This window comes from Onychomys torridus, chromosome 4 (genome assembly GCF_903995425.1).
Source record: "Onychomys torridus chromosome 4, mOncTor1.1, whole genome shotgun sequence".
Lineage (NCBI taxonomy): Eukaryota > Metazoa > Chordata > Mammalia > Rodentia > Cricetidae > Onychomys > Onychomys torridus.
In genome coordinates, this window is record NC_050446.1 from 105,457,599 (window position 1) to 105,475,371 (window position 17,773).

Here is a 17,773-nt window from a genome sequence, read left to right on the forward strand (position 1 = left end):
AATTGTAAGCAAGCCCCCAGCTAATTATTTTCTTTTATAAGAGTTATCTTGGTCATTGTGTCTCTTCTCAGCAGAAGAATAGTAACTAAGACAAGACCCCTAGGGGTTCACCAAACCTTGGTTTCCTTGGTTTTATCATATAAGAGGCATTTCTCCTTCCAGGAAACTTAGAACCAGAATGGCCAGGGAAACTGAGTCAGAGCCTGGCTTACTAATGGCACTCTCTTCAACATCAAATGTCCTAGGGCTGAGTCCACGGTTGGGATCTTTCAGAGATACAGGTTCCAAATGTAGTCAAGACTCGGAATAAAAAGTACATTTCCCAATCTCCCTTGCAGCACAGTGTGTCTGCGTGACCAAATTCTAGCTGATGAGAAGTGGGTAGAGTTGACAACACTTTCCAACTCTATGGACCATGGGAACGGGCATGCCCTTCACTCTGTTCTTCCTTCTTTCTCACTGTAGGACGAAGCCTACTGCAGACACCTGAGCTTTATAATCAAAGGCAGCATTTGGGGGGTGGAGAAAAGCAAGAGAGAAGGATCCTGAGCCCCAATATCTTATACCACCATAGATAACCAGTATAGGAGAGAAAAAGAAAACTCTGTCACGCCAAAGTCACTGTATTCAGTCTCTGTTAAAACAGCCTGACTTATATTCTGTCTGGTATAGAGTATCTTAGCAAGTCTGTGACCACCCAGATGCTGGTCTGACCTATCAAGAAGGCCCAAGGTGGCCCTTGAAGAGAAAGAGGCAAAGCTTCACAGAGAGAAATGGGCAACCTGGCTGACTCAGTCTCAGAGCCCTGGAGGCAGCTGGTTGACCTCCATTCCACCTCTCTCCATCCGTTTTTCTTAGGAGCAAGAGGCTTGGGAGGCACGTCACGGAAAATCAGATGCTGCCATGCTGCTTTTACAGAGGTAGGCAGGACCTTGTTCACAACACCTGACTTGTCAGACAGTGGCAACCTCCTCCTCCTGAAGGCAGGTGAGTCATCCGTCAGCTCAGGGGCATGATATCAGATGGCATTCCATGTGTGGCTGCATCCAGAGCTAGGAGCTTCCCATAAAGAAACCCTGGGTCAAGGAAGGTCCCACACTGACTTGGGGTCCTAGGAAGAGGTCATCTACAGAAGAGGAATACACTAAGGGAAGGCAAGTGGCCTTCCTCTTCTGCCTAGGTGACGGGCAGGCTCAGACTTGAGGATGAAAGACTTCAGAATGGAGGGAGAGGGATCAGAAAATATGTCTTGATAAAGCTACCCGTGCCTCTGAGTATTGTGCACAGCAAACACATAGCTACTCTGAGCCTCAGTCAGAAAGGCTCTCCCTGTTCTCCAAGGAAACCCGGGTTCCTGTGCTCCTCTCCCAACCACCCCGGGGCTGGTGCTGTCCTATAGATGGGAACGTTGTCTAGATGTCAGATGGACACTGTTACACCCCCCCACGCCCACATATGTTGACTGGATACCTGCATAGTGTCTTTATGAGTGGCCATCTCTGCTGAATTCTCGTTCACACTCATCTTATGAGAATGCCTCTTTCTGCATGGGCAAGAACAGACTCAGTAAGAGTCCCAGCCTTCCCCACTGCAGAGCAGAACAGCCCTGCACAGTAGGGGCACCTTTCTTTCTTCCGGGCTCCCCAGCTCTTTCTTCAGCACAGAGCAGACACAAGCAAAGGAAAGCTACTGCAAGATAAACTGCAGAGGTGATTTGGGAGGGGATCCCCAAATTTGGAAAGGGCAGGGTAGGAAATTTGAGGGTCATGAACTCTGTAGGGGAGAATTTCTCTCCAAGGATTTGGGGGACAAGAGAGGGAATGAGATGAACAGCATGAAGTATCCCAGTCCCCCACCCAGTTCCGGACCCACCTCCAGGTGTGCCAGGCTCCCAGGCCCAGCAGCAGGCCCAGGAAGGCTGCCAGAAATCCCAGTACCCAGAGCAGCTGCTGGAACAGTTGTAGTCGGTGCAGGGCTGCAACATGAAGAAGAGGCTGAGGGAGGCCTCACTCCCTCCTGAGGTGACCCAACCATAGCAGAACTGATTAAAACATTCACTTCATCTCCAAGCCCTGTGCAAGGGAATCCCAAGCAATCCGTTTGGACTAGACAGACAAGAAGGGATCTGAGTAGGACATGAGAATCTTCGTGCAGAGTGATTCCAGTGCCTGGGAGAACCATTCTCCTCACCTCTGGTCCCAAAGTAGGCCGAGGCTGAGGCAGAGCCCAGTATGTTGGAGGCAGTGCACACGTACTCCCCCTGATGGCTGGGTCCGAGTTCCTCGACGTCCAGTCTCAAGGCATTAGGAGAGGCAGAGACGTGAATGTGGGGCTGGGTGGGAACACCCTGGGGTTTGTTGGAGGCTACTAGTTGACTGCCCAGGTGGAGGGTGAGGCTAGCCAGGGGCTCACTGTCCACTCGACAGTCAAGGATGCCATGGAGGCCACCCTGAGGCTCCACAAACACAGTCAGAGTGGGCTTCTTGGGAGGATCTGTGGGGAGGAAGTGTGTGGTGACTATAAATCCACAACAAATCCCTCTCTCAGCTGTGACTTTGCTGTACATCCATGAAATAGTAGAGCTCATTTCCTCCTGAGGCAAAAGTGACATTAAGAGGGGCAGGAAGATGCCTGAGTCGGTCAAGTGGTTGCTGCATAAACATGCGGATGATCTGTGTTTGAGCCCCAGCACTCATAGGCTAGAATCCTAGCACTGGAAGATCCCTGGAGCTCTGTTGACATCCAAGCTTGCTGAGTTGGTGCAGTGAGAGACCCTGTCTCAAAAGATGGGGTGGAGAGTAATAGAGATAATGGAGTGTTCTCCACGTGCACATGCACAAAGAGGTACATGCATATACACACATCACACACAAGCACTCGGAATGTGCATACACATTACTAAAGTAGAATTGTGGGGCTTTGGGACTGGATCTCAAGACATCTTGCAGCTTCTCTTCTACTTCCTAAAACAACCATGTGGAAAGCCCAGGCCCAGCCTGCTGGCCATGTATGGCCCATCTTCAGTCACCAGGTGAGGCCATCTTAGACTTTCAATTTCAGCAGAGCCTCTAGACCACTGCAGCCAGGAGACAAGAACTGCCCAGCTGAGCTCTGTTCAAATTTCTAACCCATAGACTTGTGAATTTGGGATAACTTGTTACTGAGCAGCAGCTTATTGTTACAGCTTGGACGTAGATGAAGAATGGAGTGGGAAAACCAAGGCTAATGATGGCCTACTGTGCACCAGGCACTCAGTGCTCTATCTTCTCTATTCATCCCAAGAGGGCAGGAAGAATGTGTCCTCCATTTCAAAGGTAGAGAGTGAATGCATCGATACACAACCACATACAACCAGCCAGTGGGGATGCTAGTATTCCAAGGCCCCATACCTATGAAGCACTTACTCTGCGCAGAGGACAAGACCTGATATAGACCGATGAGATGCAGAGAGACAAGGCAGAGGTGGGTCATACTTACAGAGGACACGGAGCAAGACGGGAGCAGAGGTGGTGACCCCAGTGGGGAGGTCAGCCCTGCAGTGGTACAGCCCAGCCTGAGACCGGGTCACATGGGTGAAGGAGAGTGTGGGCACAGGAGTTGTATGTAGTAGATGGCGGTTCCAGAACCATGTGAAGGTAGAGTTGCCCATGGGCTTGGAGCCACCAGGGAGGTGGCAGCTTAGGTTCAGGGCTCTGCCCTCTGGCACATCCAAGCCTGGCTCAGCTGCCACATGTATATCTGTGGTACAAGGGCAGGTAAATGGTCAGGGATCTGTGTGTTGTAGGGTGATCTCAATCTATCTTGGGCTCAAGGCCATCCTCAGTGGAGCTATGTCTCTCCATAGACTGATCATAAAAAATAGCATGATCACATCTGAGTTCTGAGGTTCCCATGGCAGGGCTGTGCCTCCAGCATCAGAGGTCATCTGAAGGGTGAGGCTGCATTTTGCCCTCAGACCAGGATTCCCAAAGGTGGGCCTCTGTCTTGCTCCCACCCCAGGCTTCCCAATGAAGGGTATGTGAGGCCAGGATTTGTCTCCTCCTACTCCATCCTTACTTCGATGGTATGGCTGGATCATCCTCTCGGGATGGTCTACCCCTTCATGAAAGCCATGTCTCCCCAGCAGACTTGGCTTCTCAGGGAGGGAATAGTTCATATTCCTTCATGACAGCAGGCCCTCACATGGGATCCAGCCCCAAAACACAAGAATCCCAAGCACCAGCCCCCTCCTCACCCCGTCCCACTCACCAGTCTCCCGCAGGAGCTTCTGGGTGGTACTGATGGAGCCCAGTGCATTTCGGGCTGTACAGACATAGGCATCATCATCACCCTCAGGCACGCCTTGCACCTGCAGTCGAAGAGCGTTTCGGGCTACCTGGATGTGGCCTGTCCCTGATGGAGAGCTGTGAAGCTCGTGGCTGGCCGCCAGCACCTGGCCATTGTGGGATAGGACCAGCTCAGCAGGTGGTTCGCTGTCCACAGTGCACTGTATCACGACCATGAGCCTGGTCCTCGAGTCTCGAAAGGAAGACAGGGCAGCATCCCGAGGGGCATCTAGAGGTAGGCCAGAACACAGATGGAGGCCCTGCCGAGGCATGTAAGGCTCACTGCCCATCTGCCCAATGTTGGTGAGGCTAAAGTTTCCAGACAAATGTCCCCTTCCTAAAAATTATGCCTTATCAAGAGCCTGTGGGAAGAGTCCTTCATGCAGGGTTCCTAGGGCCATAATGTCTCCATCGTCATCGCTGATGCCCTCTTATCCCCAAGCACCATTTCTAGGCCCTCTGTAGTGCCATGCCCACCCTAACCAAGTGCTGGAAGCACCCTCTGCCACCCGCACCCTGGAAAGCCACAGCTAAGGAGCCCCGGCTCACAGTGAACTTGCAGGGTGGCAGGTCGGGAGCTGCGTGTGCCCTGAGTATCGTGCACCTGGCAGAAATAGGCGCCGGCATGAGCCCGTGTAGTCACCAGAAACTGGAGTGAGGAAGCCGGCCCCTCCTGAAGCCAATGGCCATTGTGAAACCAGGCATAGAGGGTGGGTGGGAGGGCAGCAGGGTCCTCGCAGGTCACTGTGACAGGCTTCCCCTCAGCCACAGTAGCAGAGGGATCCATGGTCACTCGTACACCTGAACCAAGGAGTCCAGGGTCAGCGTGGTCCATTCCAGGCAGTTCTCTCCCCTGCAACCTTGGTCTAGCCCCATTTCACCTTCTAGCCGAAGCTCCAGGGATGTGTTGGCCTTGCCCAATGGGCTGTGGGCAGAGCAGCTATAGAGACCCTCATCGCTAGGCCTTGGGTCCCAAAGCTCTAGGCGCAGGGTGTTGGGGACAGAGGCTTCAGTTGAAGAGGCTAGAAGGTGGCCGCCATGGCTGAGAGCTAGCTGGGCAGGTGGGCGACTATCCACAGTACATAATACCATGGCCAGCTGCCTGCCCTGGGTCTCTAGGAGGTAGGTCAGCCGCAGGCTTCGCGGAGCATCTGTAGAGATCCAGGAAGCATACACAGAGTTCAGAAGCAGAATTGAGAAGCCCAGCTTGCAGGAGAGTTCCCTACTATCCAGTCAGGGGCTCTGCCTAGTAAGGCAGAGGGGCAGGTCCCTATTCCCCCCAACTCTTAAGGTCCCTGTCCAGTGCTCCACAGCTGGCTAGTAGTTGAGTTCTTAGGCTGCACACTAGGGGGCTCTCCCACACCCTGTGAGTTTCTGTCACTCACTGCTCCCACACCCAGCCCAGACTCACAGAGGACATCCAGGGTGACAGGTCTGGAGAGATGAGGTGCCTGGCCAGGGAGCCCCACACCACAGCGGTAGGAAGTAGCGTCTATGACTGTGACATTGGGCAGAGAGATGGAACGGGCACCAGGAACTTGTTGCCCACCCTTGTACCATGTGTAACTGAGTGGGGCCTGCTTGGTGGTCCATACCAAGCAGGTCAGGTTCACCCATTGGCCCTCCTGCACAGTGGTATTGGGCCACGCCATAACACGCACAGCTGGAGAAAGGAAGTCACAAGTGAGGGTCTTACAGCTGTGTCTCCACATGGACCAGTCATCTCTGCTACTGAGACACTCCAAGCTCCCCAGGAACACTCTTGCTAAAGGAGTTCATAGGTTGAACCTGGGGGTCCTGAGTAGAGTTCTTCAAAGCCCAGATAGTCCCAAGCCCCTCCCTGGCCCTGGCGAAGACAAATGGGTGAAAAGGGCATCCCTGTACAGCTGTGGTGTCTCTTGAGATGCCTTTTCTGGTTAGTTTTATGCAGTTTTTAAACAAGGCCTTTCTTGTACCCCAAGTCCAGAAACCACACCCCTAATTAGCACAGGGTGGGGCTTGTGCTTCTGCTCCTAGGCTTCTAGAACCTACTGCATCTCCTCTTCTCTTCCACACTGACCTTGGGCATCGAAGTCGGCTGTAGCAGAGGCCTGGCCCAGTGTGTTGGTGGCCTCACATTTATAGGTGCCATCATCCTCCAGTCCTGCAGAGTGGATCTCCAGGTGCAGTTCATTGGTGCTCACAGTCACATGCAGCCGGGGATCACTGCTCGCCAGTTCCTCTGGGCCTTGTAGGGTAGAGGCCACGAGGCGGTTCCTGTGCAACAGCCGCAGCTGAGCGGGAGGGTCACTGCGCACACTGCACACCAGGAGGCCGAGTCGAGCGGGGCCTGTGCTCAGCAGGGCACTGAGTGTGGGCTGGCGTGGGGTGTCTACATCGGATGAGGAGGGTCAGGATGTGACTAGGGTGTCCCTCATACAAGGTCTGTTATGGAACACCTCCCTTCCCCCACAGGAGTGAGAAACAGCCTTACAGGATACATGGAGACTGACAGGGGCAGCCAGGCTGGCAGTAGCTGTGTCTGGAGCCTGAGCTTGGCAGTGGTAGGCACCAGCTTGCCTCAGACTTATGGCTGCAATGCGGAGTGTGGATGAGGTTGCTGCCTGGATGGGTCGGCCATCCTGATACCACTGGTATGAGGTCCCCTGGGGGACCCCTGTGGGCACCTGGCAGCTCAGGACCACAGCCTGGCCCTCCTGGAGCTCAGGTGATGGTGAAACCTGGACCCAGGCTCCTGTGAGGAGAAAACAGGGCAGATGAGGGCTTGCTGCCATCCCTCCCCATTGTCTGTACTGTTTATGTCTCCTGAAGTGGAGAGGCCCAGTCCCGCATCTGTAGCTGACCCAGGCTCCCTCAGTTCTGGGTCTTTGTCTTCCTGCTCCTTTCTTGCCTGAATCCTCCTTGTCTAGACCCTTCTCACCACCTGGGTTTTTTTTTTTTTTTTTTTTTTGAGAGAGAGAGAGAGAGAGAGAGAGAGAGAGAGAGAGAGAGAGAGAAGAAGAAGAAGAAGAAGAAGAAGAAGAAGAAGAAGAAGAAGAAGAAGAAGAAGAAGAAGAAGAGGGAGAGAGAGTTTTACCCTGTAGCTCAGGCTGGCCTGGAACTCAGTAGGGAGCCCAGGATGGCCTGGAATTTATGATGATCTCTTGCTTCAGCCTCTTGAGGGCTGGGATTAACAGCATGCAACACTTGAAGTTTGGGTTTTGTTCTGTGGCAGGTGAGCCTCAGCAGAATGGAGCTTATATGTCCACACCCAGTAAGTACCTGGCACACCACCTCCAGGTGTTAGCCCTAAGAAAGGATGGTTTGGCCACAAAAGCACTGCCAGAGGGGGGCTGGTCATGCTAAAGGCCACTGAACTGACTCTAAACTGAACTCAGCATGGGTAGCCTAGGGTTTGAAGGTTGATAACAGCTGTTTTTTCCCAGCCTTCTCTGGCCAAGCCACCTGCTCATTTACCTCTGCCTCCTTATGGGCAGTTAGTGCTGGTGGGAATAAGTGGAAGTCCAGGGAACCCTGTGAAGGCTGCAAAATTCACACCAAAGTGTCTGCATAGACTTCACAGCAGTGTCTGACCTGAGCAGTCCTAGATCTCAGGGTCCAGCCTAGTGCCAGAGGGCTGACACTTACCTCTGACCTGGAAGAAGAGTGAACTGTTGGCTGATCCGAGAACATTCGTGGCCTCGCAGAGGTAGTTCCCAGAGTCTTCAAGACCTAGTTCTCGAACCTCTAACTGGAGGGAGTTGGTTGTGGCCTTGGCCTGGATCCTGCCATGGGATGGACGCTGCGGTTCCAAGTTGGAAGCCAGGAGATGCTCCCCACGGAATAGAGACAGGCGAGCCAGGGGTTGACTGTCCACAGTGCAGATGAACACAGCCATGTGGCCCTGACCCACATCCAGGAGGCCTGACAGCTTTGGAGGGTCTGGAGCATCTGCATGAACCAGACAGAGTATGGTAGTTTCTCAGGCTACTCTAGCCAATCTCACTACATTCTACCTGTCACCGTGTGTCCTCTCCATAGGCCCATCTGGTCATTCTAGGTTGGCATTTAACTCCCCAGGCCCCCAACCCCAACCCTCCACCCCTCAGGTCCCCCTGTCCCCTAGTCCCCTTACCCTTCAGGCCCCTCTACTCTCCTGGCCCATTAACACACACACCCCGATCCCTCTGCCCTCCAAGCTGTGATGCCCTTAACCATCAGCACTCACACATCACACTTAGGACCACAGGAGCCGAGAGCTGAGCCCCATCCTCAGTGAGGAGGCGGCAGGCATAGATGGCAGCATCAGTCCTGGTCACAGGCTGCAGCCTTATAGTCTCCAGTGGTCCCTCGGTCCACAGCACTCCATTCCGGAACCAAGAGAAGTTGGCAGAGCTGCCAGCAACTTCCTGGCTCACATTGCAAGTTAGGTTGGCCTCTGTGCCCTCATGCAGTGTGTCCGATGGCGTGATGACCAGGACAGTGGCTGAAGGATAATCAGCAGGGGCTCACTGGACACAGGCCTCTTCTGGTGAGCCTCACTCAAAGCCCACCCTGGCCCTGGCTCGGGTTTCCAACTTTGAGCAGGAAAGGATGGAGAGGAAAGCCAATAAGACATGGGGGTGTAGAGGGGCATGGAAAAGGCATGGAGGGATATGCAGCCCCTCTGTGCTTTCTCAGAGGTGAGCCTTGAAGTCCCAGGACAGTCCCCTCCCTTGATGCAGAGGGCAGGACACTGAAGGTCCCTCTGCTTCCTCCCACTGTGGATAGAGGTTGTTTCGCCTGGTCAATTTGCTCAATGCAGGGGTAGTCTGAGCTCAGGGTTTGGCTCCCTCAGCTCTTCTCTACTCCTTACCCTTAGCATTGAAGGTGGCTGAGGCAGAGGAATTGCCCAGTGTGTTGCTAGCCTCACACAGGTACATGCCCTCATCCTCTAACACTGGGTTCTGGATCTCGACACTCAGTGAGTTAGAGGCTCTGCTGATCTTTGTGCGTGAGGAGCAGCTCCCACACCTTGATGGCAGGGAAGTGGCCACAACATGGCCCTTGTGGAGAAGCTGTAGCTGGGCTGGGGGGTCGCTGTCTACATGGCATGAGAGGAGGCCACGCCGTCCAGCCCCAACACCAGAGGTATCCAAATCCAGCCTGGCGGTGAATGTGGGCTTTCTTGGGGGGTCTGTGGAGAGGAAGAGCATTAGGCACTCATTTTCATGGCTACTGCTAGGGCCCAATGTCCACTTCAGCCCGGCTAGGCTCCAAGAAGCACACCGAGCAGCCACGAACAGCTGTGTGGGGTGGCCACAGCACAAAGGTACCCAGACGACATTGGCATTCATCTGTGTTCCACATCTTAAACTGTGACCTGCTGCTGAACTGAGTCTTCCTAGAAGGGGTGAAATTTTCCAGCTGGGATTAAGGTATTATATTATCAGCCACCTTGCATGTCCCATCTGAAGCAGAACACCCTCAGAGCAGTCCCCAAGACTGCTGCTAATACACCCACCTCATCACTGAGCAATGCCTGTGAATTCATTCCCCTTCATTTGTTCCTCAACCCAGATCCTGACATAACAGATACCACTCGAAATGGCCTCTCTAGCTTTGTTGCTGTTTTGATGGTTTTGATGATGAATACTGTCAACTTGAAGGCTCTAGAATCATCTAGAAGATGAACCTGTGGGCATGTCTGTGGGATTTCTAGGTTGAATTAATTGATGTGGGATGATCCACCGTAAAGGTGTGTGGCATCATTCCATGGGCCAGGGTCTCAGACGGAATAAAAAGGAGCTGAGCATCAGCCTTCATCTCTCCAGTTCCTGACCGCAGACCAGCTGCCCTCCTCTGCCTTGATGGACTGCACTCTCAAGCTGAGAGCCAGAACAAGCCCACACTTCCTCATGTTGTTTTTATACCAAAACAAGAGGAGTCGCTAAGTGGTTCTAGAGTTGAACATAGAGTCTTGTACATGCTAGGCAAGTGCTTTAAAAAATTATTCCATTCTAGAGATTTCTCAAAGTGTGTGGTCAAAAGACAGCTAGCAGACCAGGCTCCACATAATCCCACTCAGGCACTAGAAAACCCATGAACATACTTGCTAGGGGAGGCCCTCAAGTATGACCCTTGTATCATCAGCCCCTAGGACTCATATGGACCCTTGGGGGACACAGAGGGGCCATTCAGTCTGTGGGGCACATGCACATCTTTTGAATTGTGGTATCTTAGGACAGGACAAGCTGGGATGTAGAACCCTGGTACAACTTAGGAGCAAAGGCTGGGTCTGGAGAGCAGGACATAGGGAGCTATAAAGGAGATCTACCTCCTTCCCCCAACGTCCTCCCTAGGTTGATAGGTCCATTGTGGCAAGGCCTATGACCACTCTCTGTTGTGAACCCCAGGGTCAGGAGGATGTGGAAGGGGGTGGCTAGTGGTCCCAATGGGATGATCCCACGCAGTGGGCAGTGGCCAGTAGCCAGGTCAACTCACAGAACACAGTGAGGACAGTAGGCAGGGAGGGGCCACTGGTGCTGGGGCCAGCCTGCACTCTACAGTAGTATGAGCCAGCATCACTGCTGGAGGCTACAGGAAGCAGGAGGCTGCTGCTGGATCCCTCGAGAAGTAGTGCACCATTCAGGTACCAGGAGAAGCGAGTGTCCGGTGCTGGGCTCAGGCCACTTCTGCAGCTCAGAGTCACTGCCTGGCCTTCCACAACCTGTGCTGAAGGGCTGATGAGGAGTCGGGCCACTGGAAGAGGGACAGAGAATAGGCTTGGTTGGCTGTGAGGGCCCTGGTCCTCTGTGCCCCCTGCTGCAAGAAGCCCCCTCGATTTCTCCTCTGTTCACATGCCTATTTGGGCTTTGTGGCCTTGCCTAGCAATTCAGATGTACTGAAGCCCAGATTACATCAAGCCAGGGTTATGTTACCTGGCTTGAGAGCTGGGGATGTAGCCCAGTTGATAGAGTGCTTGCCTAGCATGCCTGAAGGCCAGGGCTTAGTTCCCAGCACTGCATGACTAGATGTGGTAGGAAAGAAATAACAAAAATCTGGCTTGGTGGATTAGCTATGCTCAGAAGGCAGAGCAGCGTGTGCTCCAGTGACTGGAGGATCCTATTCTCTGTCTCCCACATCTAATGCCTAGCAAAGACCCCAAAACTTAAGAAATAAAAAATAAATGGATGCCTATAAAGGACCCTCCAAGTACAGAGCCAAAGATGTGGGAGAGAAATAATTTGATCCACTAAGTTTCCCTTTTTGCCTTTTCTTCCAGAAATCTCTAAGGTTGGAGTGACTGTATTACTCAGGTCTTCCATGGGGCCTAGCCAGAGTCTGGTCCCTCAGTTGAGTCCTTAGGACTGCTAGGAAAAAGAAGCCTCCTCCCTGAGCCCTCCACTGGTGCCCCCTGCAGTCATGCCCACATTACCATTAGCATGGAAGTCCAGGCTGGAAGTTGAGTTTCCAAGGGAGTTGGTGGCTGAACAAGTGTACTCCCCACTGTCAGCTGGCTGCAAGTCTCGGATCTCTAGGCGCAGGGAGTTGGGGGTCGAGGAAATGCTGAAGCGAGGGTTGAAGTCATTTTCTCCAGAGCTGGAGGCCAGCGTGAGACCTCCGTGAGACAGCACCAGTGTGGCCAGGGGCTCACTGACCACAGAGCAATGGAAGATGCCCACGAACCCAGCCTGTGTCTCCAGGAAGGTGGTCAGGACTGGAGCAAGGGGTGGGTCTGTGTGGGAACCAGAGGTGGCTTGTCATCCTCAGGTTACTTCCTGGCTCCCCTGTTGTAGCCTGTGCATTCCCTATGCCCCACAGAGCCCTGGAACAGAGTGATCTCAGACCTTCTTGAGCACATGCTAAATATACTTTACCCTCAGGATGGGCAAATCTCTCTGTTAGCCAGGCTAGCCCTCGTGCCCACACTACAAATGGAGGTCAGGGTCCCAAATTAGGTTCTCACTTTGTAACCAAGCTGGCCTCAAACTGGTGATCCTTCTGCCTCAGCCACCCCAGTGACAGATTAGAGTGCTGTACTACCGTGCCTGACCAGTGCCTCATTTTAAAGATGAGAAAACCAGAACAGTCCAGACAGAGGGCAGCACTTTCACCAAGTGATCAAAGGGACCATTAGCAGTATAGGAAAAACTGGCCCTGAGCGTCTCCTAATGAGATGCTCCAAGGCAGACATAAGTCACACCTGTGGCCTTCCCAGTTGAGTATATCTCGGGCAATTGCAAACTGAGGGGAAGCCTCCAAGAAGGACAGGGAAAGATCATAAAGTCTGGAATCAGCATCACATTTCCTGGTGTGATCCTTGTGTGAGAGTTATGTACAAAGTAATCTTGGGAGATGAGCACTGGCAAGGCGAGGTGTGAACAGACCTTACGCACGCAACTCCAGGCACATACATACAGACAATGGCTCCACTCAGGATTTCTCACCTTTATGGTGGGGTGAAAATCTGTATAAACTGTACTTTGGGATGCTGGTCTTTGCCTAGGCTAGGAAGTTACAGTATGACCCTCTCTCATGCTACTGAATGGTCAGCCATATACAGAACCAAGCCTAGGAGAACCACTGGCACTCTGGTGTATTGTGCTATCAGCAGGCTTTGGATGCAGGCATTCAGTGATATTACAGACTAGCTGGCACTTAATTGTGAAGTAGGCGCCTGTTAGCTAGCTTGACCCGAATGTAGCTAACATGAGTCTGATGCATGCATGTTTAAGGCTGACTGAACCAAACCCCCGCATTCAGTACCTGGATATAGCAGGTGCCTTTTCAACTTTGATTTTTTTTCCTTTTTTTTTTTTTTCATGTGTGTGACAGGATCTCACTATGTAGCCCTGGCTAGCCCAGAACTCACAGTTATCCACTAGTCTCTGCATCCTGAGTTCTGGGGTTAAAGGTGTGAGAAAAGTTCTTCATGATATAGCTCCATCATAATTCTAAATGCACCTGTAGAAAGGTTGACATGATGTCAACAGGTAGAGAATCTAGACTAAAAGTATATGTTGAATGTTTTTTGAATGTTTTCTACAACTTTTCATAGGGTTGAACTTTTTTCTAAGTAAAACACTTGTAAACACAGGAGGAGACTGAGTCTGGGAAGGTCAGCCTTGTGTAGGGATGCAGAGCTAGGCATGCATTTAACCCCATTTGGCTGCATAGTCCACATCTGGGTCAAGGGTCTTGAAGATGCTATGTCAGGGACCAGGGACCCCAACTTCTTGCAGAAACTCCACCCACCCTTTGGACCTACTCTGGTGACATCTGCTGCCCTACATACTAGCCACTTACATCTGACCACCACACTCACTGAGCCGGAGCGCTCACGGCCCTGGGTGTTCTGCACCTCACAGAAATAGAAGCCGGTATTGGCCCTGGTGACTGCAGGCAGGTGCAAGGTGGGGGAGTGGACATCTTCCAGAAGAATGTGGTTCTTGTACCAGCTGTAGCGGAGCTCCTGGGGTGCTTCCTTGGGGGTGGTGCAGAACAGTGTCACTGTCTCGTTTTCCAAGATGGGCCCTGCTGGGCTCATCTTGACCTCAACCACTGCAAGAACAGCATAGGACACACCCTTAGAGTTCTGGATAACAGTCAGTTTCAATCTCTACATGTTATACTGAACCCCATCCCCACCCCATATAGCAGGAGCCTCCTGGAGTCACCCAATTCTCTTTATCCCACTTCCCAAGGCCCTCCTGACCTGCCCCTTGTGAGGAGGTTTTAGCTTGGGTAAGCAAGCCTCTGGTGGTATCATGCCACCAGGTCCCCTCAGCTCTCTAGCAGGTGCAGCCCCATCCAGGACTTACTGAAAACATGGAGGCTGACCGGGGGTGATACCAGAGAGCCCACAGTATTCATTGCTTCACAGGTGTAGACCCCAGAATCGTTCCAGGTTGCCGAGGATAGCTGCAGCACACGTCCATTGGCTTCGAGGCTCACTCCATCCTTGACCCACTGCACAGAATCGATGGCAGGATAGCTGCTGTTCACTTGACAGGTGAGTGTGACCAGATCCCCTGGAAGAATGTTCTTTCCTGAGGAGCTGAGGAGGATCTCCACACCTTTGGGGGCATCTGCAAAGCATGATGGGATGTCAGGTACGGTGCATGAGGGTGGCAGGGTGTTGGCACCCCAAACCCAGTGTCATCTGTCCCTAATGCATTCCTACCTCCCTCCTTTTGCAATGACGCTCTGAAAATGTGGTGCTTGGCCTATGTGTGACTATCAATGGCTACCAATGTGTGGCTATCAATGGCTACCAATGTGTGGCTATCAATGGCTAACAATGTGTGGCTATCAGTGGCCCAGGTGTTATAACACAGTGTCATAACACTGTCCACATTTTGTGTGGATGAGTTACAAAGATATGATCATGAGTGCTCTACTTGCCTTGGTGGCTTCCAGTAGCTATTGGAAAGGGACTAGCCATTTCATGGCAGGGGACCAAAGACAACAAACATTAGCTCTCAGAAAAATGTATAAGCAAAGGGACTAAGAATGCTAAGAATCCCCCACCCCCATCATGTGTGCATGAGTGTGTGTGTGTGTGTGTGTGTGTGTGTGTGTGCATGAGTGTGTGTGCATGAGTGTGTGTGTGTGCGCATGAGTGTGTGTGTGTTTGTGTGTGTGTGTGTGTGTGTGTGTGTGTGTGTGTGTGTAGTGGTCACAGATATAGGGTGCATACATATATACACATAGGGAGGCCACAGGTCAGCCTTGGATGCTGTTCTTCAGGTGCTAGCCACCTTGTTTCTTCAGGCAGAGTCTCATTGACCTGGAACTTGCCAAGTAGGTTAGGCTGTCTGGCTAGCAAGCCCCAGAGATCCATGTGTCTCTGTCTCCCTGGTACTGGGACTAAAAGCATGAGCTGTGAGGGAGGACTCTGCAGTCTCTCTATGGGCCTTGCCTGCAGGCCTGAATGCACTGAATGCTCTGGATGAAGGGTCTGTGCCTAGGGACTAGGCAAGCTTTTTTTTTTTTTTGTCAGGGAGCCACAGAAATGGCATTCCGTGACAAGGGTGTAACACACTCACGCTGCACTTGGAGGTAAATCTCTTTCTGACTGCTGCGCGTGGCCAGTGTGAACTGGCAGCGCAGGGTCCGGCCATGGTCCTGCCAGGACAGGGCCATATGTAGGGTCTCCTGGTGACTAACGCCAGTGGGCTCGAGGCTCTGGTGACTGGAGGTGACAGCGTGAGTGAGGTCCTGGCCTTCCCACTGCAGGCTGGCCTTCTCCTGTAGGCACACGTAGGGTGTAGAGCAGTTGAAGTTCACCTCTGTGCCCTCACGCAGCTCCTTGGGGGCGGTAATAGTGGGAGGGCTGGGGTCGTCTGAAAACAAAGACAGATTCTCAGGGCTAGCCCTTCATCTCACCTTAAACCTCTGCCCCCAAAACCCCAACCAAAGCGTGAGCCCTGGTCAGGGGGACTTCAAGGAAAGGAGAATTTTTAGATGATCACCGCCCCCCCCCCCACCCCAATGTCACAGAGGGAAACAGTGTCAAGCCAACACCAGAGCAGGAGCAGGGGCCGAAGACCTAGGTAAGGTCCAGGCCAAAGGATAGGGTTACAGCCATAGCCTGGAAGTCCCTGACAGTGGCCGGTCCTCAGCCTCCTCACTTGTCACAATGACCTTGGTGCCTCTGACATCTGACCAGCGGTTGACATCACTGATCTCGAAGCGGAAGTTGTAGTTGCCGGAGTCCTCAAGCTGCAGGTCTCTGAGCAACAGGTTGCACACCCTGTGGTTCATGTTCCCCATCAGCTCAGCTCGGCCCCTGAAGCGCTCCACCACCTGCGTGGGGTCCCCCGAGTGGATCACCACCTTCCGACTGCCTGAGTAGTCATAGTACCAGATGGCTGTGATGCCATCAGACACCTCTACATTGTCCGGGAAGCTGAAGACGCAGGGGATGAGCAGGCAAGACCCCTTCAAGCCCTGCACATCCTTGGGACTGGAGACGCCCCATGTGGTCTGGCCTGGAGGTGGGTAGGAGAAGGACAAAGGAGAGGGTGATGCAGGCCTGAGAAACTTCAGAACGCTACCACCTGCCCAAAAAAAGGCTGCTCTAGACAGGCCCCAAATCCTATCTTCTTCCTGCAGTGTACCCCTAGCAAGGCCCTCTCTGTGCTCCAGGGATGGAGTGTGCTCAGCCACATCTGACCTAGGCACAGTCTGGCTGCTGTGCCGGGTCCCCAGAGGCCAGACCCTGTGAGAGTCACTAGACCTGTGCGACTTACCCAGTGAGAGGACAGGGGCCAGCAGGAGCAGTGAGAGCAGAGCACACATCACCAGTTCTCAGGTGAGCTCAGCGGCCTAAGAGAGCAGTATGACAGGCTGGCTGGGCACACAGAGGCCTGCCTCATGGGGCACCCTGGGGGCACTCAGGTCCCAGAGCCTGCAGGGTTTATCTCACCTGCTATGTTGGCCGACCCCACAGGAAGGCAGGGTTCCTTAGGACTGCTGGAGCAGCTACCAGCAGGGGAGGAGAAGCCCTTGTCCCTGGCTCAGGGTGTGATTAGAAATGCTCTCACTTGGTGGCATGCCCCAGAAAGTCTTCTGTGTTCTTGACTCCACCCCTTAAGGACACAGCCCCAAGGCAGATGAACAGTTGTGTCTCCTTACTTCTCCCCTGCCCCTCCCTGTTACCCAAACCAAGAGTCTGGAGTCCAGAGACCCAGTGACTTACTCCAGCGCACCCAGAAAATACAGTGGACTTCCTCGTCTCCTGCTTTCAGCCTTACCACCTACAGGTCAGAATGTATCTGACTGAATTTCCAAAATGCCTAGGCTGCTTGCAAGTTTGTGGACAAAGTTCTCAACTCTGTAGCTCAGGATGCTCTCAAACTCACAGAATCAGCCTCCTGATAAAATGCTGACTTTGAAAAGTCATCAAAAACCTCTGTGGTACCTCATTGCCCATGAGATTTGAAAGACCTCCATTTCTTACCTCACAATGCCATGCCCTTTCTATGAACTTCATAGACTCACTCTGGAACCAGTCTTGCCTCCTCACTGGCTCCCTAGCTGCCCAGCTCAACCCCCATCATAAATGATCTTTGCTTGCAGAAATCTTATTCAGCCTTCAGGGTGCTGCACAAATCTGTAACTTCCCCTCTAGAGTGGGTCCCTGTGGCCACAGCAGAGAAGTCTCTGTGTTTTCCTTCTTCTTGGCATCCACCCATTTCTGCAGACCTAGGCCTGAGGACCTGTCCATGACAGTTTAGAGCCCCCGACTCACAGGATCTTCTCGGTGATTGAGACAGGAGTGTGTAGTCCTTGGAGTTCAGAGTCTGGCTAGAGAGGTGGCAAGGAAGCTTTCATGTGTTAGGTGGCACAAGGGTCCTGCACATGTGTTCACACTCACAAACATGAGTTAACATGCCTATGCCATGCACAAGAAGTAAGTCTGTGCCAAAGAGTACCAGCTCTGCAGGCACCACACACAGGAGTCCAAGAAACACCTAGAAGAA

At 52.7% G+C, this 17,773-nt stretch overlaps 1 protein-coding gene across 1 annotated transcript; it reads right to left on the reverse strand.

The window, feature by feature from the left end:
• Positions 1-847: 847 nt before the first annotated feature.
• On the reverse strand, positions 848-16,589 carry Siglec1 (sialic acid binding Ig like lectin 1). Its single transcript, XM_036186126.1, has 21 exons — positions 16,541-16,589; positions 15,920-16,279; positions 15,335-15,631; positions 14,108-14,374; positions 13,593-13,847; positions 11,722-12,021; positions 10,788-11,045; positions 9,160-9,480; positions 8,533-8,790; positions 7,953-8,255; positions 6,799-7,059; positions 6,385-6,696; positions 5,737-5,988; positions 5,207-5,476; positions 4,875-5,126; positions 4,249-4,554; positions 3,478-3,738; positions 2,191-2,493; positions 1,873-1,975; positions 1,471-1,543; positions 848-1,059 (listed from the first exon to the last, which is right to left on the reverse strand). Exons 1-21 carry the CDS (start codon positions 16,587-16,589, stop codon positions 1,000-1,002), a joined length of 5,121 nt encoding a protein of 1,706 aa, XP_036042019.1. The 3' UTR covers positions 848-999.
• Between the last annotated feature and the right edge of the window lie 1,184 nt (positions 16,590-17,773).